General features: G+C 36.4%; 1 protein-coding gene across 1 annotated transcript in view; it reads right to left on the reverse strand.

Moving 5' to 3' along the window:
• Positions 1-17,477, reverse strand: part of LOC107712658 (paired box protein Pax-7-like) — a 52,917-nt gene extending 35,440 nt beyond the window's left edge. Inside the window, exons 1-3 of the mRNA XM_016517968.1 lie at positions 17,438-17,477; positions 17,027-17,035; positions 16,601-16,729 (exon numbers count right to left, since the gene is read on the reverse strand). Coding sequence (XP_016373454.1) covers positions 16,601-16,729; positions 17,027-17,035; positions 17,438-17,477 — 178 coding nt within the window. The remainder of the gene's footprint in view (positions 1-16,600; positions 16,730-17,026; positions 17,036-17,437) is intronic.
• Between the last annotated feature and the right edge of the window lie 712 nt (positions 17,478-18,189).

Raw genomic sequence — 18,189 nt, forward strand, 5'->3', positions numbered from 1 at the left:
AAGCATGTTGGCAACAAAAAAAAAAACGCTAACAATTCAAAAAGATCTATTTATGTCCCATTCTTTTGTCACATCAAGACCATTTCCATATATGACGGGGAAAATCTTACAGCCCATTTTTATCATTTCATTTGAGTTGATTCCTTATTTATTTCCAGTTTGGCTGGCACTGGGCTGATCCTTGAAAATCCCTTCAGCAGCATTGGGGGCCTAGCTCTGCAGACACTGGCCTTAATCCAGGCCATGACTTCCCACTAAATTGAAGAAATTCTACATTAGTAATGGCTGAACCCTGGCTTCTTATTGGCTAATTCTGGTGTGGGCTTCCAAGACTGGCCCCTCTGAACAGGGCTGATTATAGAAGAGACAAGTAGGGTGTGCTCTGCCTTTTCTTATATGTCAGGGCTGGGTAAAAATATGTTATGACTCTGCACTTGTAAAATAAAGATTCTTTATTTGCATTGATGGTTCCATGAAGAACCTTTAACATCCATAGAACCTTTCCATTGCACAAAAGGTTCTTTATAGTGGGAAATGGTTCTTTTGATTCAAATTTCTTTAGACTAAGAAAAAGAATGGTTCTGTTAAGGACTGTTCACTGAAAGGTACTTTGAAGAACCCAAAATGGTTGTTCTATGGCATTGCTGCAAACCCCCTCTTTTGGAACCTTTTGTTTAAATGTGTGTGTTTGATGAAACTCGTTCCAGTATAATTTACAGCATTAGCAGAGAGAATATTTATTTATAAGTAAAATGGGCATTATAACTGAAATACAATCAAATGAATCTGGGATCGAATCGAAATTTAATCAGGAAATCTGTACTGATGCACAGCCCTATACATACAATTCAACAGTGAGCTTCAGAACATACATTCTACACCCTAAACATCTGCATTTTACTAGTACAGTACAGTAAGAACTGGTTTTTCAGGCCAGGTGAAACACAAGATGGATTTGAGAGGTAATTCAATGACATTAAATCTTGTCGACAACAGCAGATCTGTTCACTCCCATTCCTCACCATAGGGGACAGCAATGAGGCGAGTTTGAGAAATCGAAACGCTTACACAAACTTCACATTTGCCTTTTCCCCCTAGTTTGAGTTAAAATTATTTTTTTATTTTTTTGGAAGGATCTAATTTCTACATTTTTTATTAGAAAATGTCATATTTTTACTTTGCCACTGTCATCTGACATTGGTTTGGTCACAACAACAAAAGCTAACCAACGGCAACACCAGATTCCAGAATGAATATGTTTGCACATCTCCATTTGTTTGTTGAACAGTTGGACAGAACGTCCCAAAAATAGCCTCCAAACAAAAGCACAAACAATGAAAGAGCCATCAAAGTGGCTTTGACTCCAGGCTAGATCTGTCTTTTAATTAAACAAGGAATTATGGGATTACAGGGAGGTTCTCATTACAGGCCACTTGAGGAGTCCTCTGGTAGATGTCTTTTTGTCTCCTAGAGCTCACGCTCAGGAATTCTCGACGGATTACACATGGCCGTAGGACATGGGGCCGCATTAATTAAATCAATTCCTTTGCCTTTTCTTTTAAGATTCATTTTGCCAACATTCTCCCCTCATCCCAACATTCTGCTAAAAACATACTCAAGTGTACATTTATATTGGAACTCATGTTCTTTAAATCCCTTTGTTGGTTTTTGAGAGCTTGTGACAAAGTGATTTGCTTTTGACTCGCCATGACGAACACTTGAGGCCAGTGCAGTGATCTATACTGATCGTTTTTCCAAAAGATGGCCATCACTTTTATTAAAGACACAACATGGAATTTATTTGTTCTTCTCTACATGCTGCTAGACATCGAAGGGATAGCTCACCCCAAAATTTAAAATTCTGTCATCATTTATTCACCCTAATGCCATTTCAAACCTGTATGACTTCCTCTGTAGAACACAAAAGATGACATTTTGAAGATTGCGTCTTAAATTTTGCTTTTGTCCATACAATGAAAGTCAGTGGGGTCCAAAACAAAACTGACATTATATAACATTCTATAACTGTGTGGACTATATATATATATATATATATATATATATATATATATAGTCCAACCATTCCTTTTTTTCAACAGATGAAAGAAAGTCATAAAGGTTTGGAAAGGAATGAGGGTGAATGAATGATCCTATAAAAAAATTAAACCACCGTTCAAAAGTTTGGGATCAATAAGATGATTTAAATAAATAATAATAAGAAGAATTAATACATGCATTAAATTGATGAAAAGTGATAGTAAAGACATTTTTAAAGTTATATTTATTTCAAATAAATGCTGTTCTTTTGAACTTTCTATTAATGAAAAAATGTATGTATATTATATGTATATTAACTGTTTTCAACATTGATAATAAGAAATATTTCTTGAGCTACAAATCAGCATATTAGAATGATTTCTGAAGGATCATGTGACACTGAAGACTGGTGTAAAGGCTGCTGAATATTCAGCTGTACCATCACAAGAATAAATTACATTTTAAGACATATTAAAATAGAAAACAATTATTTTAAATTGAAGAAATATTTGACTGTTTTTACTATATTTTCAATCAAATAAATGCAGTCTTGGTGAGCATAAGAGACTTTTTTTTAAAACATTAACAGACCCCAGACTTTTGAAGAATGTATATCCTGCCACAAATATCAAAGAAGATTTGTTTTGAGACAAGTGATCAACTTCTTAATTTCCCCATGTTTTTACCTTCAGACAATAAAAATCAGGCGGACAAATCTAAGAAACACAATTTGAAAGGCTACAAGCTTGATGCAGTTGCGCCTGCATGACTGATGAGTATTCTGCCACATCCCATTCTGCCCTCATCACAACAATTACGATGTCATTTAGCTGCCATAACAGACAACCCACAAGCCCTGCAGAGACTGATAAAACCACAATAAGTTTGACAGCACTCTCCTGCTAAAGGTCAGCATCTCTCGCTCTCCTACTCGCAGTATAATGAGAACAGGATTATGGAAATGAAACAGACGCTGATGGAGATACACGTCTAAACCTGGACCTCATCTTTGTCTCTGCGAGATCCCACGATTGACATGCTGGGTCCCATCACACGAATGCAACCATGGCAAGTACCCAGATCTGTCGAATGTGCTGTGGCATAAATATAACGGAGTATGACACATTTTGTCAGAGATGGCCTAGAGCAGACAGCAGCAAGAGCTTTTGAATAAAGGTGAATACAGCAAAAACTGGGTTTTAAAAATTAAAAGAGCTCTTCGCCAAACCACTAATCGGAAAAGAACAGGAACATTCCAAGTACAATAAGACGACCCTCTTAAATCTCTTAAAATTGTCACTGATAAAATGTTTTTATCTCAAAATGTGGGATTAATGAAAAAATTCCCTGTGAATTTTATTTCTTTATCTATGTAGTCCTTCAGGGTTTGTGGTATTATTCAATCTGATATGTTTCAAGCAAAAAGGATGCAAAAAACTCGAAGCGAACAAGATAATCTGACAGCGAATGAGCGATGTTTTCTTTCAAACAAACTCGGACAAGTATTGCCTCCCAAATCCTATTATTTTATGAACTTAAAATTGTCTCTTTGCATCCCGTCAGTTATTAAGAGTGAACGTGCCCCATGGGATCAACCTGATTTGTAGCACTTATACATCAAAGGCAGTTAATCAGGAGAGAATTGGCCTAATATATCTTGAATATGGGTTTGATTGAAAGCCCTTTGGTGAAACTGAACCAGAAGAGTCGCTGTAACACTTTCACACTGATTCACATAGATCTGCTTCATGCAGCAACCTGACTGAGCTTTTTGTTGACAGCTGGGGGTAAAACTCTCCAAGAGCGGTTACACATTGGACAATGATTAACTGATACGGGTGAGGAGCAACTAAGGCCAAAGAGGAGTCATGACCACCCATCATAAGCCTTCAGACCACTTCCATCACCAATGAATCTGTGAGCAGATGGGATATTCATCATCATGGCCACACTCAGACCTCTTTCTCCTCTGTGTTGTCTTTTTATTTTCATTCCCTCATTCTCGCTCTCTCTCCCCCGAACCTTTCCTGCCACTGTCTCCGAGTAAAGAGCTAAAGGGCCTGGGCTAAAGTGCTCGTCCACAGCTGCACATTCCACCAAGCTTAGCATGGTAGCAAACATTTACACATTTGTCTTCATCAGAGTTGGCTCTCAAAACAACATTATACTCAGGTTGGGTCCAGTATTCACTGAGGCACTCAACTGGCCTCCTTGTTTTCCGACATATGCACTCATCTGTGAGAGTCCAGATTGATAATAACAGTAAAGGTACAGCAGTGAATATCCCATTTATTTTTCAAATTATTATTACTAGTTTAGACCATCATTCAAACGGTCAATAAATAAACACTTATTCAAACATGTCTACACTCTCTGGCTATTTTAATAAAATAAAATGGATAATTGTACACATTCATTTGCACTTGCTTCCTAAAAATTTTTGTGTGAGTTGCAAGGCGCTAAAAATCTGTAATTTTCAATTACAGATTTCACTATACTCTTAAAAAATAAAGGCTACAAAAGGGGGGTTTGTGGCAATGCCATAGAAAAAACATTTTTGGTTCCCCAAAAAACCTTTCAGTCATGAGTTTTTAAAAACCATTTATTTTTTTATTTTTAATCTAAAGAACATTTTTTCACTATAAAGAACCTTGTGGAATGGAAAGATTCCATGGATGTTAAAGGTTCTTCATGGAACCATAGATGCCAATAAAGAACTTGATTTTTTTTTTTCAAAGTGTAGAACTGGTTTAATTTATCACCTTTAAATATGAACAGCACAAGAAGTACAATTACCCAAATTTAAATATGGAAACTTTATTATTAGGGTGATTGTCAAAGTCAAAATACGCCATCCTAAAGTCTCCATAATATTGTGGGTTGTAGATATGACTCAGGCCCATCTTTCAATGTCAGTCAAAGGGATTTTTTTCACTAAATTATTGCCCAATAATCATGAATATGATTTTTAAATCTCTCTTCAAAAAGGAACACAATTTGAGGAATCATTTATGTTTGTAGCACTGTGTAGGAGAGTTATGTGCCAATGTTTAATATCTATGGTTAGGGATTTTAACAGACCCATTAACATAAGTATGAGCAAATGTAATTAATTAGGGTTATTCCAAAGATCAATAAATCAAATACCTGACAATGCTGGAAAAACTGGTACTAAAACTTAATAGCATTTATTTTTCAACATTCAACAAAACACTGTTAACCATAATACGTCCAAACGAGTACAGACTTGTTTTAAAATTAAACCAAATGCTACATACAAAACCAAAACACAACAGTCCTGTTCTAAAACACGTTCAGTTTAGATTTGCTTTCTGCTCCATGTTAATTAATTTCTTTCATTGGTATAAAAGAATACCATTGAAGGAGGGAAAGCGCTATCATTTTGGCTCCCACAACAAACAATTAGCCCTCCTTTCTTTTTGTAGCATTCAAAAACATTTGAGAGAGAGAGAGGGAAGATGTGAAAGAGAGGTGATGGGTGATGCTCTTTTATTGGTCTTGTCATGTGCATGAAGGCTCGGTGGGCTTTTTGTCTGCCGTGCCTGTGTGAGATTGTGCTCACCTTAAACAACAGAGAGACTCGAGGGCCTCTTTGGCCTTTCAGGCCCAATAGAAGACGCACCTTAGGGGGCCATTTAAGCCTGAAAAGAGGCCTGACAACCCTGTGCAGCTCTGTGGGGCATCAATAAATGCTGACATATTGACTCTCTGTGCCCAAGCGCCACTGGAAAATGCTGCCTGAATATGAATCCATTTAATGGCAGGGAAAAGGGGGCGGCAGTGCAGACAGACAGCCAGAGGGACACTCTAAGGATGGCTTGTGTCTCTTGGGTTTCAAATGCTCTGGAATGTGGTGACAGAAAAAGAGTTTTGACAATGAAACTATAACTATTGACAGATAGTTAAAGAACGGAGAAGACAGAACTGGTTAGGATAATAAGACCTACTTTGGACATCACGCTAAAGAAATCATGTTTTGCTGAAGTTATCAGATCCGCACAGAACATGAATGTGAAGATCACATCTGTTCTGCTGTATTAGCTGAATTTCGCTGCACTGCTATTTAAGAACAACTTCGAAATGGTTCTTAAAATATCTTTAGGCAATTAGGGGGGGAATTCTTTAAAGATATGTGCAGCGCAGTCGATTTGCTGGGAAGTGCTGACTTAACTTGGTCAATGGAAGGAGGGAGAGAGCTCTAATTCAGTTTCTTGCTGCGAGAAACTGAAAGGCAGGTGTCCGTTTACTTCCCACCTCATTCTTTCTTTTAATACCGAGTTTTCATTTCCTGCGATTGAGATCTCGCTGATTGAGGTCAAAAGCAATCAGCACCGTGGAACTTAATCAAATATCTAAAAGGTGAGAAAGATGGCAAAATCAGCCATTTAAACTAGCATGCCTATAGCTTATTAAACTATAATGTGTGTGTCAGAGGGGAAAAAAAAGACACGAGCATACCTCAACCTTCAGCACATTTTAGTTGGAACAAGAGTCTGTATGTAAGATTTTACCTGCCCCAGATAATATACATTATAAGCACAAAATTAATTTACTCATTCTCATCCCTTTACTCAAGCCTCACCAACTGATAAAAATGGTGTTTTACTTAGTAACTTGTAAATTTCACAAATAATTACAAAGAAAGGGCAAGTAACACATTTGAATTAAACATTAAAAAAGTAGTGTTTTTTACAACTTCGAAAAATCATTTAGTGCGCATGAACTTTCTTTATTCTGCTGAACACAAAATAAGATATTTCGTCCAAACAATGAAAGTCAGTAGGGTACAATATCATAATTGGTGCATTTTCTTTCATTGTATGAGTAAAAACAGCCGAAACATTCTTCAAAATATCTTCTTTTGTGTTGCACAGAAAACAAGAAAAACATACATAAATGAGATGAGGGTGAGTAAATAAATTTTCATTTTTTAAGTGAAATATCCTTTTAAATTCTCCACATAATAGACATTACAAGCAGCTCTGACACAAATGCACAAAATGCCATTGTTAATATCCATTGTCTAGTCGTTGTGTCAAAGGCGGAAACATTGGCCTCAGATAAAAATGTCCTTGCATTACTGCAATAAAGTAAATTTGCAGAAAACTTTATGCTTCTCCATGTGAGGCCTTGCCTGTAAATACTGGGGGTAAAACTGCAGCTGAACTTAATTCCATCCTCACAAAGATGTTTGTGTTATCATGGCATTATGTCTTAGCAAACTACCATTTATTAAATGCAAAGCCCTTATCCGCTTTTCCCACAGCAGTGGTGTGCGTCTCTTCTCGAGATAAAACAGTTGCATAAACAAAAAAATGCTGAATGTCAATTTTACCACTGACTTAGCTTATGGGAAATAAATCTTAATATATCAATGTGAGCTTTAAGTGGACAGCCTAGGGCTTAAATACAAATGGCAAAAGTGAAAATAAATAATAATAAAAAGGCATAATCTTACTTCCAAAAGAAAAGCAGATAAATAATCAGAGATGAAGGGAAAGTGATTTGAAATGCATCCACATGCAGTAGTGCTTCTTAAAGAAGAAAAACGCTTTTCTTTGAGCACTCTGTCAAAACGCAGACCCTATAACATAAATGAGGTGCATGATGTCTTTACATGCCAACGCGGTAAACACAATTTAATGGAGGCCGTAATAACTCAACGTTGCAACCAGAACACTTGTTTTTAAATGACAAATCTCATATCAACAGATGCAAAAAAAAACTGTGAGCAGCACTTGCTTTTGTATACTGCAGGGTGAGAGAAAAAAAGTCAATGTGGAAAGAGTAGCCTGAAGAGAAACTGACAATGGCTGCATAAATAAGCCCATTAGTTAAAAATGTACGACAAGTGCCCTGTTTGAAGCCTGCGTGGGGAGAGGGGAGTGGGATAGACTCCCTCACAGCTGCCTGGCCCCTTTGCAGCTCTCACACTGCCCCGCACATTCACCATTTAAGTTGGTGGAAAAAATCTGAGCAAATTTCTGATTTGCAACACTCTAGGAACATGTTTATTGTCTTTGTGCAAGTGCAAAACACACACATAAATAAAGCTAATGAAGAATCTCGGGGTGAGGCTGCTAAAGAGCATAAAATGGGAAATTTTATGGCCATAAGTAGCGTGGGCTGATGGTGATTTTTAAGCCATTGGACCATGTTCTTCGGCACTAATCATAGGACTGATGCGCCGCAATTGCCCTCCTCACTTAATTACTGTTACCTATTAAATGGCCATGCTTCTTTAGTCATCAAAACTGGACAGAGTTTTAAGGGTATTTTTATGATTTGAGCATATTATGGAAATGCCACCTGTTGTATTCCTAATCATGGTCTTTACAGATTGAAAATCTAACTTCCACCATGAGATATTGAGGCCTTTTATGCAACTGCACTGACTTTTTATCTTGTGCTAAACACCCGGTGAACAATCATAGTTAAGCTCAAGTGACTAAAGTATTCCTCAACTATCAAATCAACAGTCTTATATTTTCATAGTGCGTATATTTTCACAGGTAACACTATTTTAAGGACCAATTCCCAAACTCATTGCTTATTAACATGCATATTACTAGCATATTGGCTGTTTATTAGTACTTATAAAGCTCATATTGTTGCTTTATTCTGTATGACTATATTTTAGGCCCCGTTTACAACCCATACCTAAACTTAACCACCTTACTAACTATTAATAAGCAGCAAATTAGCAGTTTATTGAGGGGAAACTCTTAGATAATAGTAAATATGTGTTCCCTATTCTAAAGTGTTACCAAACAAAGTTCTGCAGTGAAGGCTTAAATCAATTTTCACTATGAATTCTGTAACATCTTATCCATTAAACACAAATTGCACAAAACACTAAAACAACTACAGCTTATCATCAGTGTAACTTGCTATAATTAGGGCAGTGATGATGAAACCATGGAAATCACTTGTTTGTACATGTACTCCGTTTCTGAAAGACTTGTTTTTGGAGCTGGCAATGTGAAAGCCATTCAGGAACAAGTACATTTTCAGCCAAAACTAAATTGCTTTTATTCATGTCTAAACAGAGTTGACATTGTGGACTGGAGGAGAATGCAATTATACTTCTCATGCCAGAAAGAAAGCAATGCATGCTTCTTCAACTTTCACTAGCCTCTTTATGGGTCCTCAGTAAATAACTCATTATGGACTTGAATACATAACATATGTATTATATATAAAAAGTACTTTGTTTTTTTAATAACCATAAATGTAATCTTTCCTTAAACTGGCCCTTTCTTTGTTTTCAACATCTGACGGCCTCAACCTGTTCTGCTAAACAGAACAGACAAACATCAGACACTGCCAATAAGTGTCACAATGTTCTGAACCAGTTTAAATAATCTAAACTAAATAACTAAGTAAATAAATAAATAAATACATACATGCATGCATAAAGTTTTTTTTATGTCTGATCAATAAGCATTTGAATATAAAGAAATACAATTTTGTTTTAAATTATTTTAGTTTATATTCAAATTTTATTGCTATATTAGTAATAATATTTTAGTAGGCTACTTTTTAACTATGGCACTAAAAGTTGAAAAATTAAACACACTGCCTGTCTAAACTTTGAAAACTTTAAACCTTTACATGGAAGCCCTATAAATCCCATTGCCTGCATTAAGACAAAATTCAAACCCTACAAACAGGCAATTTCAAGTCATTCACTTGGAAAATGCTCTGTTTAAAACGTCAAAAGGAGGGTGACTCTTTTCTTTTGCTCTTAGATTACCATATTTCTCTCAGGCTTGTGACACCTGCAGCCCACTGAGGGCGTGCAGAACATAGGACTTTACTTCAAACAGTCCAAAGGCTGTGGGTTTGGGTATTGACTGGGATTGAGCTCGTCCCAGCTTGGACCCTCCTACCGCAGATGTACATTAATGAAGGAAAAAATACAAATCTGGGCAGTAGAAAGAAAGGCAGTTCCTTTTAACATGCTGTTGTCTAGCTTGATCGTGTCAGTTTGAGGGAGCCCATTCAAAGGTATTCATGCATCTGCCTTTGAGGAACAATGGCAGCTAGTTTATAAACTGTCCCTTTTGGCTGCCTAAAGGCTTTAGACGGCATTGTTTTGCTCCTCTTAATAAACTTTTGGAGGAGTTCATCAACTTGCCTGAATAGCCAATGCAGAGAGGCCCAAGACACAAAATAACAGACGGTTGGCTTTTCCCTTTTCTTTATCCCTTTTGAAGTGACTCTTTAAATCAGGAAAGAGGGCTGTCAGATCGACACCAGAATAATTTTTGCTCGAACAAAAAAGCAAACGGCCGAAGGAACAAAAGTTAATTCACAGAAGAATGGAGGACTTGACTCTTTAAAAGAAACTGATAAAGGTGCACCTTGAAACATAGTCTTAACTCTTCAACATCACATGATAGATTTGTTCCTACAATAATTAATGAGCTAAATGATAATTAATGAGCTCCATTATGCAAATCTAGATGGGACTTTAGTCAGAGCAGCTTAATTTCAAGGCGGCTATTTTATTTTAAAGTTTTGTCTTATAGGTCAGCTAAAAACAAGTACATAGTGTAAAATAACAAACTTCAGGCCTGAAAAATATTACATCAAAAGATACATTAATATGTTCTGCTTTTAAATTTTATGTAGTATAAATGAAAGAAAGTAGATCAATTTCAACTGTATTTACTCCATAATATAACATACGTTTTGTCTTAAAACTTAAAACAAATAAACACAAATTATGGCCAATATTTCGACATCCATTTTCAATACCACTCTCCACGGAATCCATTCTGTTAATTTTGTCTACTCAGTGACCCTACAATGATAGCATTTATTTAGCATATTTGTACACGGACACCTGCAGTGAATAAACACTGCCTGAGCAAATTCTTATTTGCACAAACACTTATGTGGACCTATACGTTTCAACATTTGTGCTCAAAACGTTATAAGATCTATCGGCAAAAGGTTACTTTTCCTTTGGTCTGTTTATGAGTGCCCTGAACCACGTTTGGCACTGCTGCTTTGTGGAAGGAGTCCCTTTTGTTAGCTGATCAGTCTCCCATTGGGTCTCCAGACAGGATTCTTGGCATTTGTCGGCAAAAATGAAAGCAGGATTAAGGAATGGCTACTGAACACTCCATGGTAAAGGAGTGGGCAGCAATTCCCCCGATTCAAACCCCCCTCGTCCACTTTGGTAACTCCTCTTTTAGTATACTTGTATTCCCAAAGAGGCCATTAAAGCTGGTTTGAAAGCGATACGAACAATAAGATCAAAATCAACAAGTCGAGTCGTATGTTGAACGTTTGCTAGTCTAGTTTCTTTAAATTGAACACCATGGGGCAATTAAAGCAAACATATATAAACTGCCATTTTTGCCATTAATTCCGTATGCTTTATTCTGTGTATATCCTGTGTTATGAAATATGTTTATTTAACAAGTCTCTTGTAGTCAAAAATAGTTTTTATTCGATACATTCTTGATATTTTATATAGGCTATACTGCTATAAAAAAATATGCTACATACACGTTGTTTCAGAAATAAATTGTTTAATTGAGTTTTATTTAATTAAATGGTTTGCAAGCAATTTGCCTATTTCTAACTTGAATGGTATTAGCGTCTCTTTGGACTAATGGACGAAACATCCAAGTCTTTATAAGGGATCACCAAGAGTTCCGTGCTCTTCCAATTATATAGGGCAACGTACAGCACTAAAGCGATGGCGAGCCCAGGGCATCAAAACACTTTTGTGACATTACATAGGAAGCCCGGAGGCCAATAGGCCAATTTTATTGGTGTCAGCAGGAGTTTTCCCTAGTCGTTTTGTTCTTTTGGTCCAACAGGATGCCCCCCACTCTACAGCACAGTGCAAATCTCGGTGAATGACATGCATTTTTGACCATCTAATTGTTTGATTTCCCAAATTCGTGTTGACGGTATACGCAATTGTCAGGACATAATTGAAAACTTGTTGGTTTCATTTTATATCTGGCGACAACGAAGTTGGATCTATAAAGTTACTGAGTATAAAAGGATTATACGCTTGCTTTTTATGCGAAGGAAAAAAATCCACGTCTTCAGCAGTGGACTTAAGAATTGGGAGAAGTGGGAAAAATGGGAGATTGTCCCTTTAACCCCAAAAAAAAAAAAACAGCAGATATCCAAAAGCCATTCGCATAGGCTAATATGTGCGCTGAGATAGTCCTTGTCCCACATGGCAAGAAATACTTTAATTAATAGACAGGACGTCTTGAAAGCAGCACTGGCAGTCTGTAATATGATGAACTGCCATTGTCGTGGTGTCACCACAAATGTTTCCGATAAGAAAAAGCACCCAAGGATCAAAGACTATAAGCCTCTCAATTTCCTCCAGACGCCTCTACTTTTCTGCACCTACTTTCTATTTTTTTCGCGCTTTTCTCTTTTTCTCTCTCCCTTAAACATCTGAAACACACAAAATCCTCTTCACTGCATCTATAGGATCCGCCCCAGGTTAACAGGTCAGCAAAGCTGTTGAAAATAATTGCATATTAATATTCCGTTGCAGGAGGACTTACGCAATCTTTCGACATTTTAAAAATTATTAACGTCAAATGTCATTCGTACAGACTGACTCTAATGACACGCTATTTAGACACATTAAGTCAAGTATTTACGGCTTTTTGTCGCATCCGATAAAATATTATTTAGATATAAGCTAAATATAGCTATAGCCTATATTAAACAATCCACAGACAATATTTAATCAATGATAGACGGAAACAATCCGTCAAAACTATCCCAAAACGAATTCAAAGAGAGCAGTGTAAGAATTTATAAAAGAAAAGCTGTCAAAAACAGAAGGACACTACTGGATTCGACGTTTTCCGATATTCGATTCGTTCCACGAATTAAGGACCTGGATTTGGTGCAGGCCTGGTTTTTGTATGAACTTCATCCCGGGTGGAAAATAATTTCCTCAGCAAAGTGCAGGACTGATGTTAACCAGCATGTAATTCAGTTACACTGCAAATATTTTACAAGGCAACGCCGTTGAAACTAAACGGGTACTGTGGTGTCATGACCTGTGGATTAGCATATTTCACAGCATAGTCTCATCATTAGACGATGACCTTGCAAAGAGATTGGTTAGACAAACGCCAGACTTGTTCTATTAATTTGCACTATTGTTACAGTCCATCATTACTGCCCAACAACAGTTTTATCATATTTATGTGCATTCTAATTACAGCTAGCGCTGCGACTAATAATAGCAGGGAACGCTTTACACAGCAGGGCAGTAACAACATATTTTGATTAATTACTACAGTGAAAAGAACAATAAATAATTACCAGAATCTCCATAAAACTCTTGCACATTAACAACAGTTAATTTGTATTAATCAGTAATTCTGTGAATATACATTTATTTAAATAATGTATTGTAAAGTCTGACCTATTGGCTAATAATAATAATAATAATAATAATAATAATAAACTACAAAAACGCTCCCTCTCCCAAAATTCTAATGAAATGTGTTGGGTAGCAGTGTGGGGAAAGGGGAGGTTAATCCGAGTATAATACATTGATGCAGAGCGCAGGACCGCGGCTGTGATGATTGTGTTATCTCTTCCCAACATTTGGGTCTCCCTCAATTTCAGCCCAGCCAAATAGCTGCGAGAAAGTGTAGATGGAGTGACTCTCGATGCCTGAGGAAAAATATTAATAGCTAAATAACTTCCCCATACTTTCACTAAATCTCTCTCTCTTTCATTCTCTCTCTCTCTCCATTCCAGATGGATTTGTTTGAAGTGGTCTCCCGACTCATCCTATGGTTTCTTTTCTTCAAACGAGGCTTATTTCAAAGTCTCAAATATACAGTATAACTTTAGTTTCTCTACAAATATCTGGGAACTATTACCCCCGTGCCAACACCTTTCATTCTCTCGATGTAATTGGTCTTTTGCAGCATTCTCAAAATGAATGTTCCGCCAAATGCACATAGGAAAATAATATTTTAATTCTTTCGATTTTATTCATTGAGTTAATTCTGTAAATATCAGGCCTATAACTCTTGTTCAAATGTGTTCGATTTCTCAAGCCAAACGATTCATTTTCAGCGTGGTCACTCAACGAGATAATTGAATATGCGTAGTGCCACCCTAAGGTCTTGTAGAAAGAGTCATCTTTTTAGTAATTTAGATCAGGTAAGAAATGCAGGTAATCCACTGATTTGTTTAAACGATCTTTTGCGTTGTTCTGTGGGATTAGTCCCTGAAAGCCAAATGTTTTAATCAACTGAGGCTGAATGGGGAATCAGTCGATCTCCATTAATTGGCTGACCATTTTTTCTCTGGGTCAAACTTAAGTTTTAAACCTGCATGATTATGGACAAACAGTAGTGCTTGGTTATGAAGCCAGGAGTCATTTCTCTTTGTTCAATAATTTCATACCCATAGTAATACAAAACTGCTCAATTTGTCCACAAATGGCGTGCTTGGGGTCTCATTCTTTTGCTATGTGTTTGTGCGTCAAATCAACTAAAATAGACCAAAATACAATAAAGCAATATTATCAAATAAATATACGAACAAGTGTGAGAAAAAAAATGTACAATCTCATGAAGTTGTGCTGAGGGCTAGCCAGTGGGGGCCGTTTAAAGATGAAAGCGAAGAGAAAGAAAAGGCTCAATTTAATCTGCTTTAAAACCTTTCAAAATAACGTTTGCTTGGAACTCAGAGAGTGAGAGCTGATTGGGGATAAATAAGTTTCTTACTACGCCTGTGAGCTATACACCCATCTCCAACACAGCCGCTTGTTCAAAAGACACATTTTCATTACGAACTCTAATAAGTCTTAACATTATTAAATGCCAGTTGGGTGATCAAGTGAAACAAGCCCCGAGAAAAATCTTTTCAAGTCTGCAAAAAGATTGCATTTTAGCCCCATCTCGTTTGCATGACACCGTAAAGCTAAAATGTAAAAAGACATTTCACAAAATGTGAGACAAATGTTGAGTGATTTTGGAGATGTAAATAAACATTACTGATATTTATACAAATTATTCATGAATCCTAGCAGATATGCATGCATTCATCAGATTCAAATATTCATATTCTTAATGCACAGCGTTTAGGGCAATGGCAGAAAATTCTAATCACGGATTGTCACTTTGTATATCCGTAATCCAATAGCTGTGGCTCCTGCTGGCCGGTGAATCTGTCCACAGAGGTTGCATGAGGGTTTTGAGTTTCGCGCGCAAGCACACATACACAAACACAAACACGGGTTCCAAAAACAATACAAATGTAGATCAATCGTGCACACGGTTATGTTAAAAGCCGCTGTAAATAATGCAGAAAAGTACGCATAATCCGCATCCTTTTCATGAACAAAGAAAAACCCTTTGCAATATTTCAAAACTGAACAAAATGTATGTGCTGTTCCACTTATTATTACATAGCTAATAAAAAAATAAAAGCCGACGAATTTCTTACAAATAACCAATGTTGAAATAACATACGTGTAAAAGACGAACAGGGCACCTCCTACATCTAAACCACCTCTCTAAACGTCAGCTAAGAAACACAATAGTGATTGCAAAAAGAGCAGTGGGCATTTCCAAACAAGAATAAAACCCTCCAAATCTCATTCTATTCCAACAGACGATTCCATAATATTACAAAACTATCTACCAGCAGGGTGTATTGAATAATTCATCTCTCTATAGTTCCCATCTTGGCCTTTTGTTAAAAGTTTTCCCCCCTTTACGGATTTTTGAATGTGAAAGGAAGGGTTCATTCCTTCTTTCGAAGCCTTGCATTTAGGCTTTGCTTTGTAGCATAGATTCCTCTCTCCAAAAGAGCTTCAGTGCAGCAGAGATCTTTGGACTGAAGTTCATCTTCAAGTGTAAAAAAAAAAAAGACTATCACAAAACCGACAATGTTTTGTTTACTTCAAAAAGACAATCGTATTGTTTGCTTAATTTAAGTATTTTTTCTACCGAAATATTAACATAGGCTATTCTGGACAAGACAAATAAAAATTAGCTAAAATAGACGATTGCATTATTTCATATTAGCGTACAAAACTGAGTAACAAAAATTAAAAAACCTAAAGATAATTAATATTATTATTATAGTTGTTACGGGAAATACTTGTTACCAGTTGCCAGATGGAAAGGTCTGTTAATGTGCGAATAAGCGTGCCGAATTACCTCGAGAACCAGCGGGCAATGTTGAACTTATGTAATTGATATTGATTGCCACATCGGTCATCTGTCAGTTACCGTTTTCAAGGCACCGTTTACTCAGCGTCAAATGAGTCTGTTGTACAAATAGATCAATGCCTAAATACCATCCGTCAGAGCCAGTATAAATACACACTAAATCAACCCCCACAACTAAATCAGCTGAACACAAAAAGTATAGGCTACACCGATTTAATGTACAAATTTAATGTGCAGAGTAAAATCCCAATAAACTCAAGCGCAAAGTTTATTTAGACAAGCATTTAGACAAGGTGTTTTTTTCTGCATACGGTTAAGATAAAATTAAAATGATTTACCTTTGTCTCCCAGAATGCCGTCAATGCTGTGCTTAGTTTTTGTCTCCCCACTGTCATCCTTTTTGTCACAATCGTCGTCATCGTCTTTTTTGCCAAACCGCGCACGAAGAACCCGGCTGATAGAACTTACTGATGGGATCATTAAAAATAAATAAATAACTAAATAAAAGGACACACAGTAAACAAAATATAGTATAATAATAATAATAATCATGTGAAGTAAATACATTATATTCGTAATTTATAATTAATATTGTTATAATAAAATAACAATATAATAATAAGTAATCAATTATCACTCATTTTATTTTCAATTCAGTTTGTTCAAATAGGCTAAAATGAGTGTGATAGAAATTACGCTGCAGGTATGAGATGAGGTGGTGTGGACATGATAAAAAAGGGGCTGCTTACCAGATGAGGCCTCACCTGAGGGAACTGTACAGAAATGGGAATTAAATCTAACTTTGGCTAGCTTTCACTTAAAGTTCAGATTTCAAGTTTAACCTCTTAAAATGCGTATCTTTTTTTCCTCAAAAGTAGGATTAAAAATAATAACAATAATAATTGTATTATTGATAGGCTATACGAATATACCAATAAACATCAGAAGCAAATAGTAGAACCACACTGTTTAGTTTAACTATCTGTGTTAATATAATAATCATAATAATAATAAATTGTTTTATTGTTCTAATAAAAAAAAGAATAAAATAATTTAATTAGAATCTGGCAAATTGGTCAACATTCTCAGGTGTCTTGAGATGCGCTAAGAATTCCTGTCAATTAATAAAAGAAAATCAAGCAGAGAATTTTGCTTAATGTAATTTAACAGATTGCTCTTGAGCGGTCCTCTCGGCCTGGATGCGTTCTGCTTCATTATTTTATGCACTCGATGTTGTTCAAATATTAGTCTAGAGTGCATTCTGGATCCACTTGCGCCACTAGATCAATTCAACAAATCTTATAGGCACGGACAGGCTTAGTATATTGAAGTTTTATTTGAACCACTTAAACACGAGCATTGCCAGCAACAAAAGGGACCTTTTTTTGTTTTTTAATTCTGGTGCACTTAATATGCACACAATATGCACACACGTTCTTCTCATTAAAATGTGATAAAGCCAATAATCGGACGTATATAGCCTAATTCAGTCGAGGTGTACTCACATGTGTAATATGGACTACACTTTAAACTCTTCAAAAACCTTTTTGGCTACAAGAAATCTGTAGGCCTGGTATTAATTACAACAATTAATTACAGTAAAACAAAGTACCTAACAACTGTCCAACCAACCTTCCAAGGGGAATCCAGTGCGGGGATAGTTCTGTCCTGGAGCCGGTCGCATCATTCGCGGTACTGTTCCCGGTAAAGATGACATTCTACTTTGAATAAATGACGAGGCACAGTAAGGCTGATGTTTAAACTGCGAAAGTAAGTCCAGACTTGTTGATGAATGTTTCCTTAATGACTAAAATTCACTTAAGTCCTGTTTCAAAAAGGGGTAAATAAAAAAAAAATTGTTATCCAGCCACACTATCGCGGGGATGTGAAACCTCCAAAAAATCAAACAAAGATAAACAGTGTCGTT

The sequence above is a fragment of the Sinocyclocheilus rhinocerous genome, unplaced genomic scaffold (genome assembly GCF_001515625.1).
Source record: "Sinocyclocheilus rhinocerous isolate Xijiao unplaced genomic scaffold, SAMN03320098_v1.1 scaffold418, whole genome shotgun sequence".
NCBI classification, from domain to species: Eukaryota; Metazoa; Chordata; class Actinopteri; order Cypriniformes; family Cyprinidae; genus Sinocyclocheilus; species Sinocyclocheilus rhinocerous.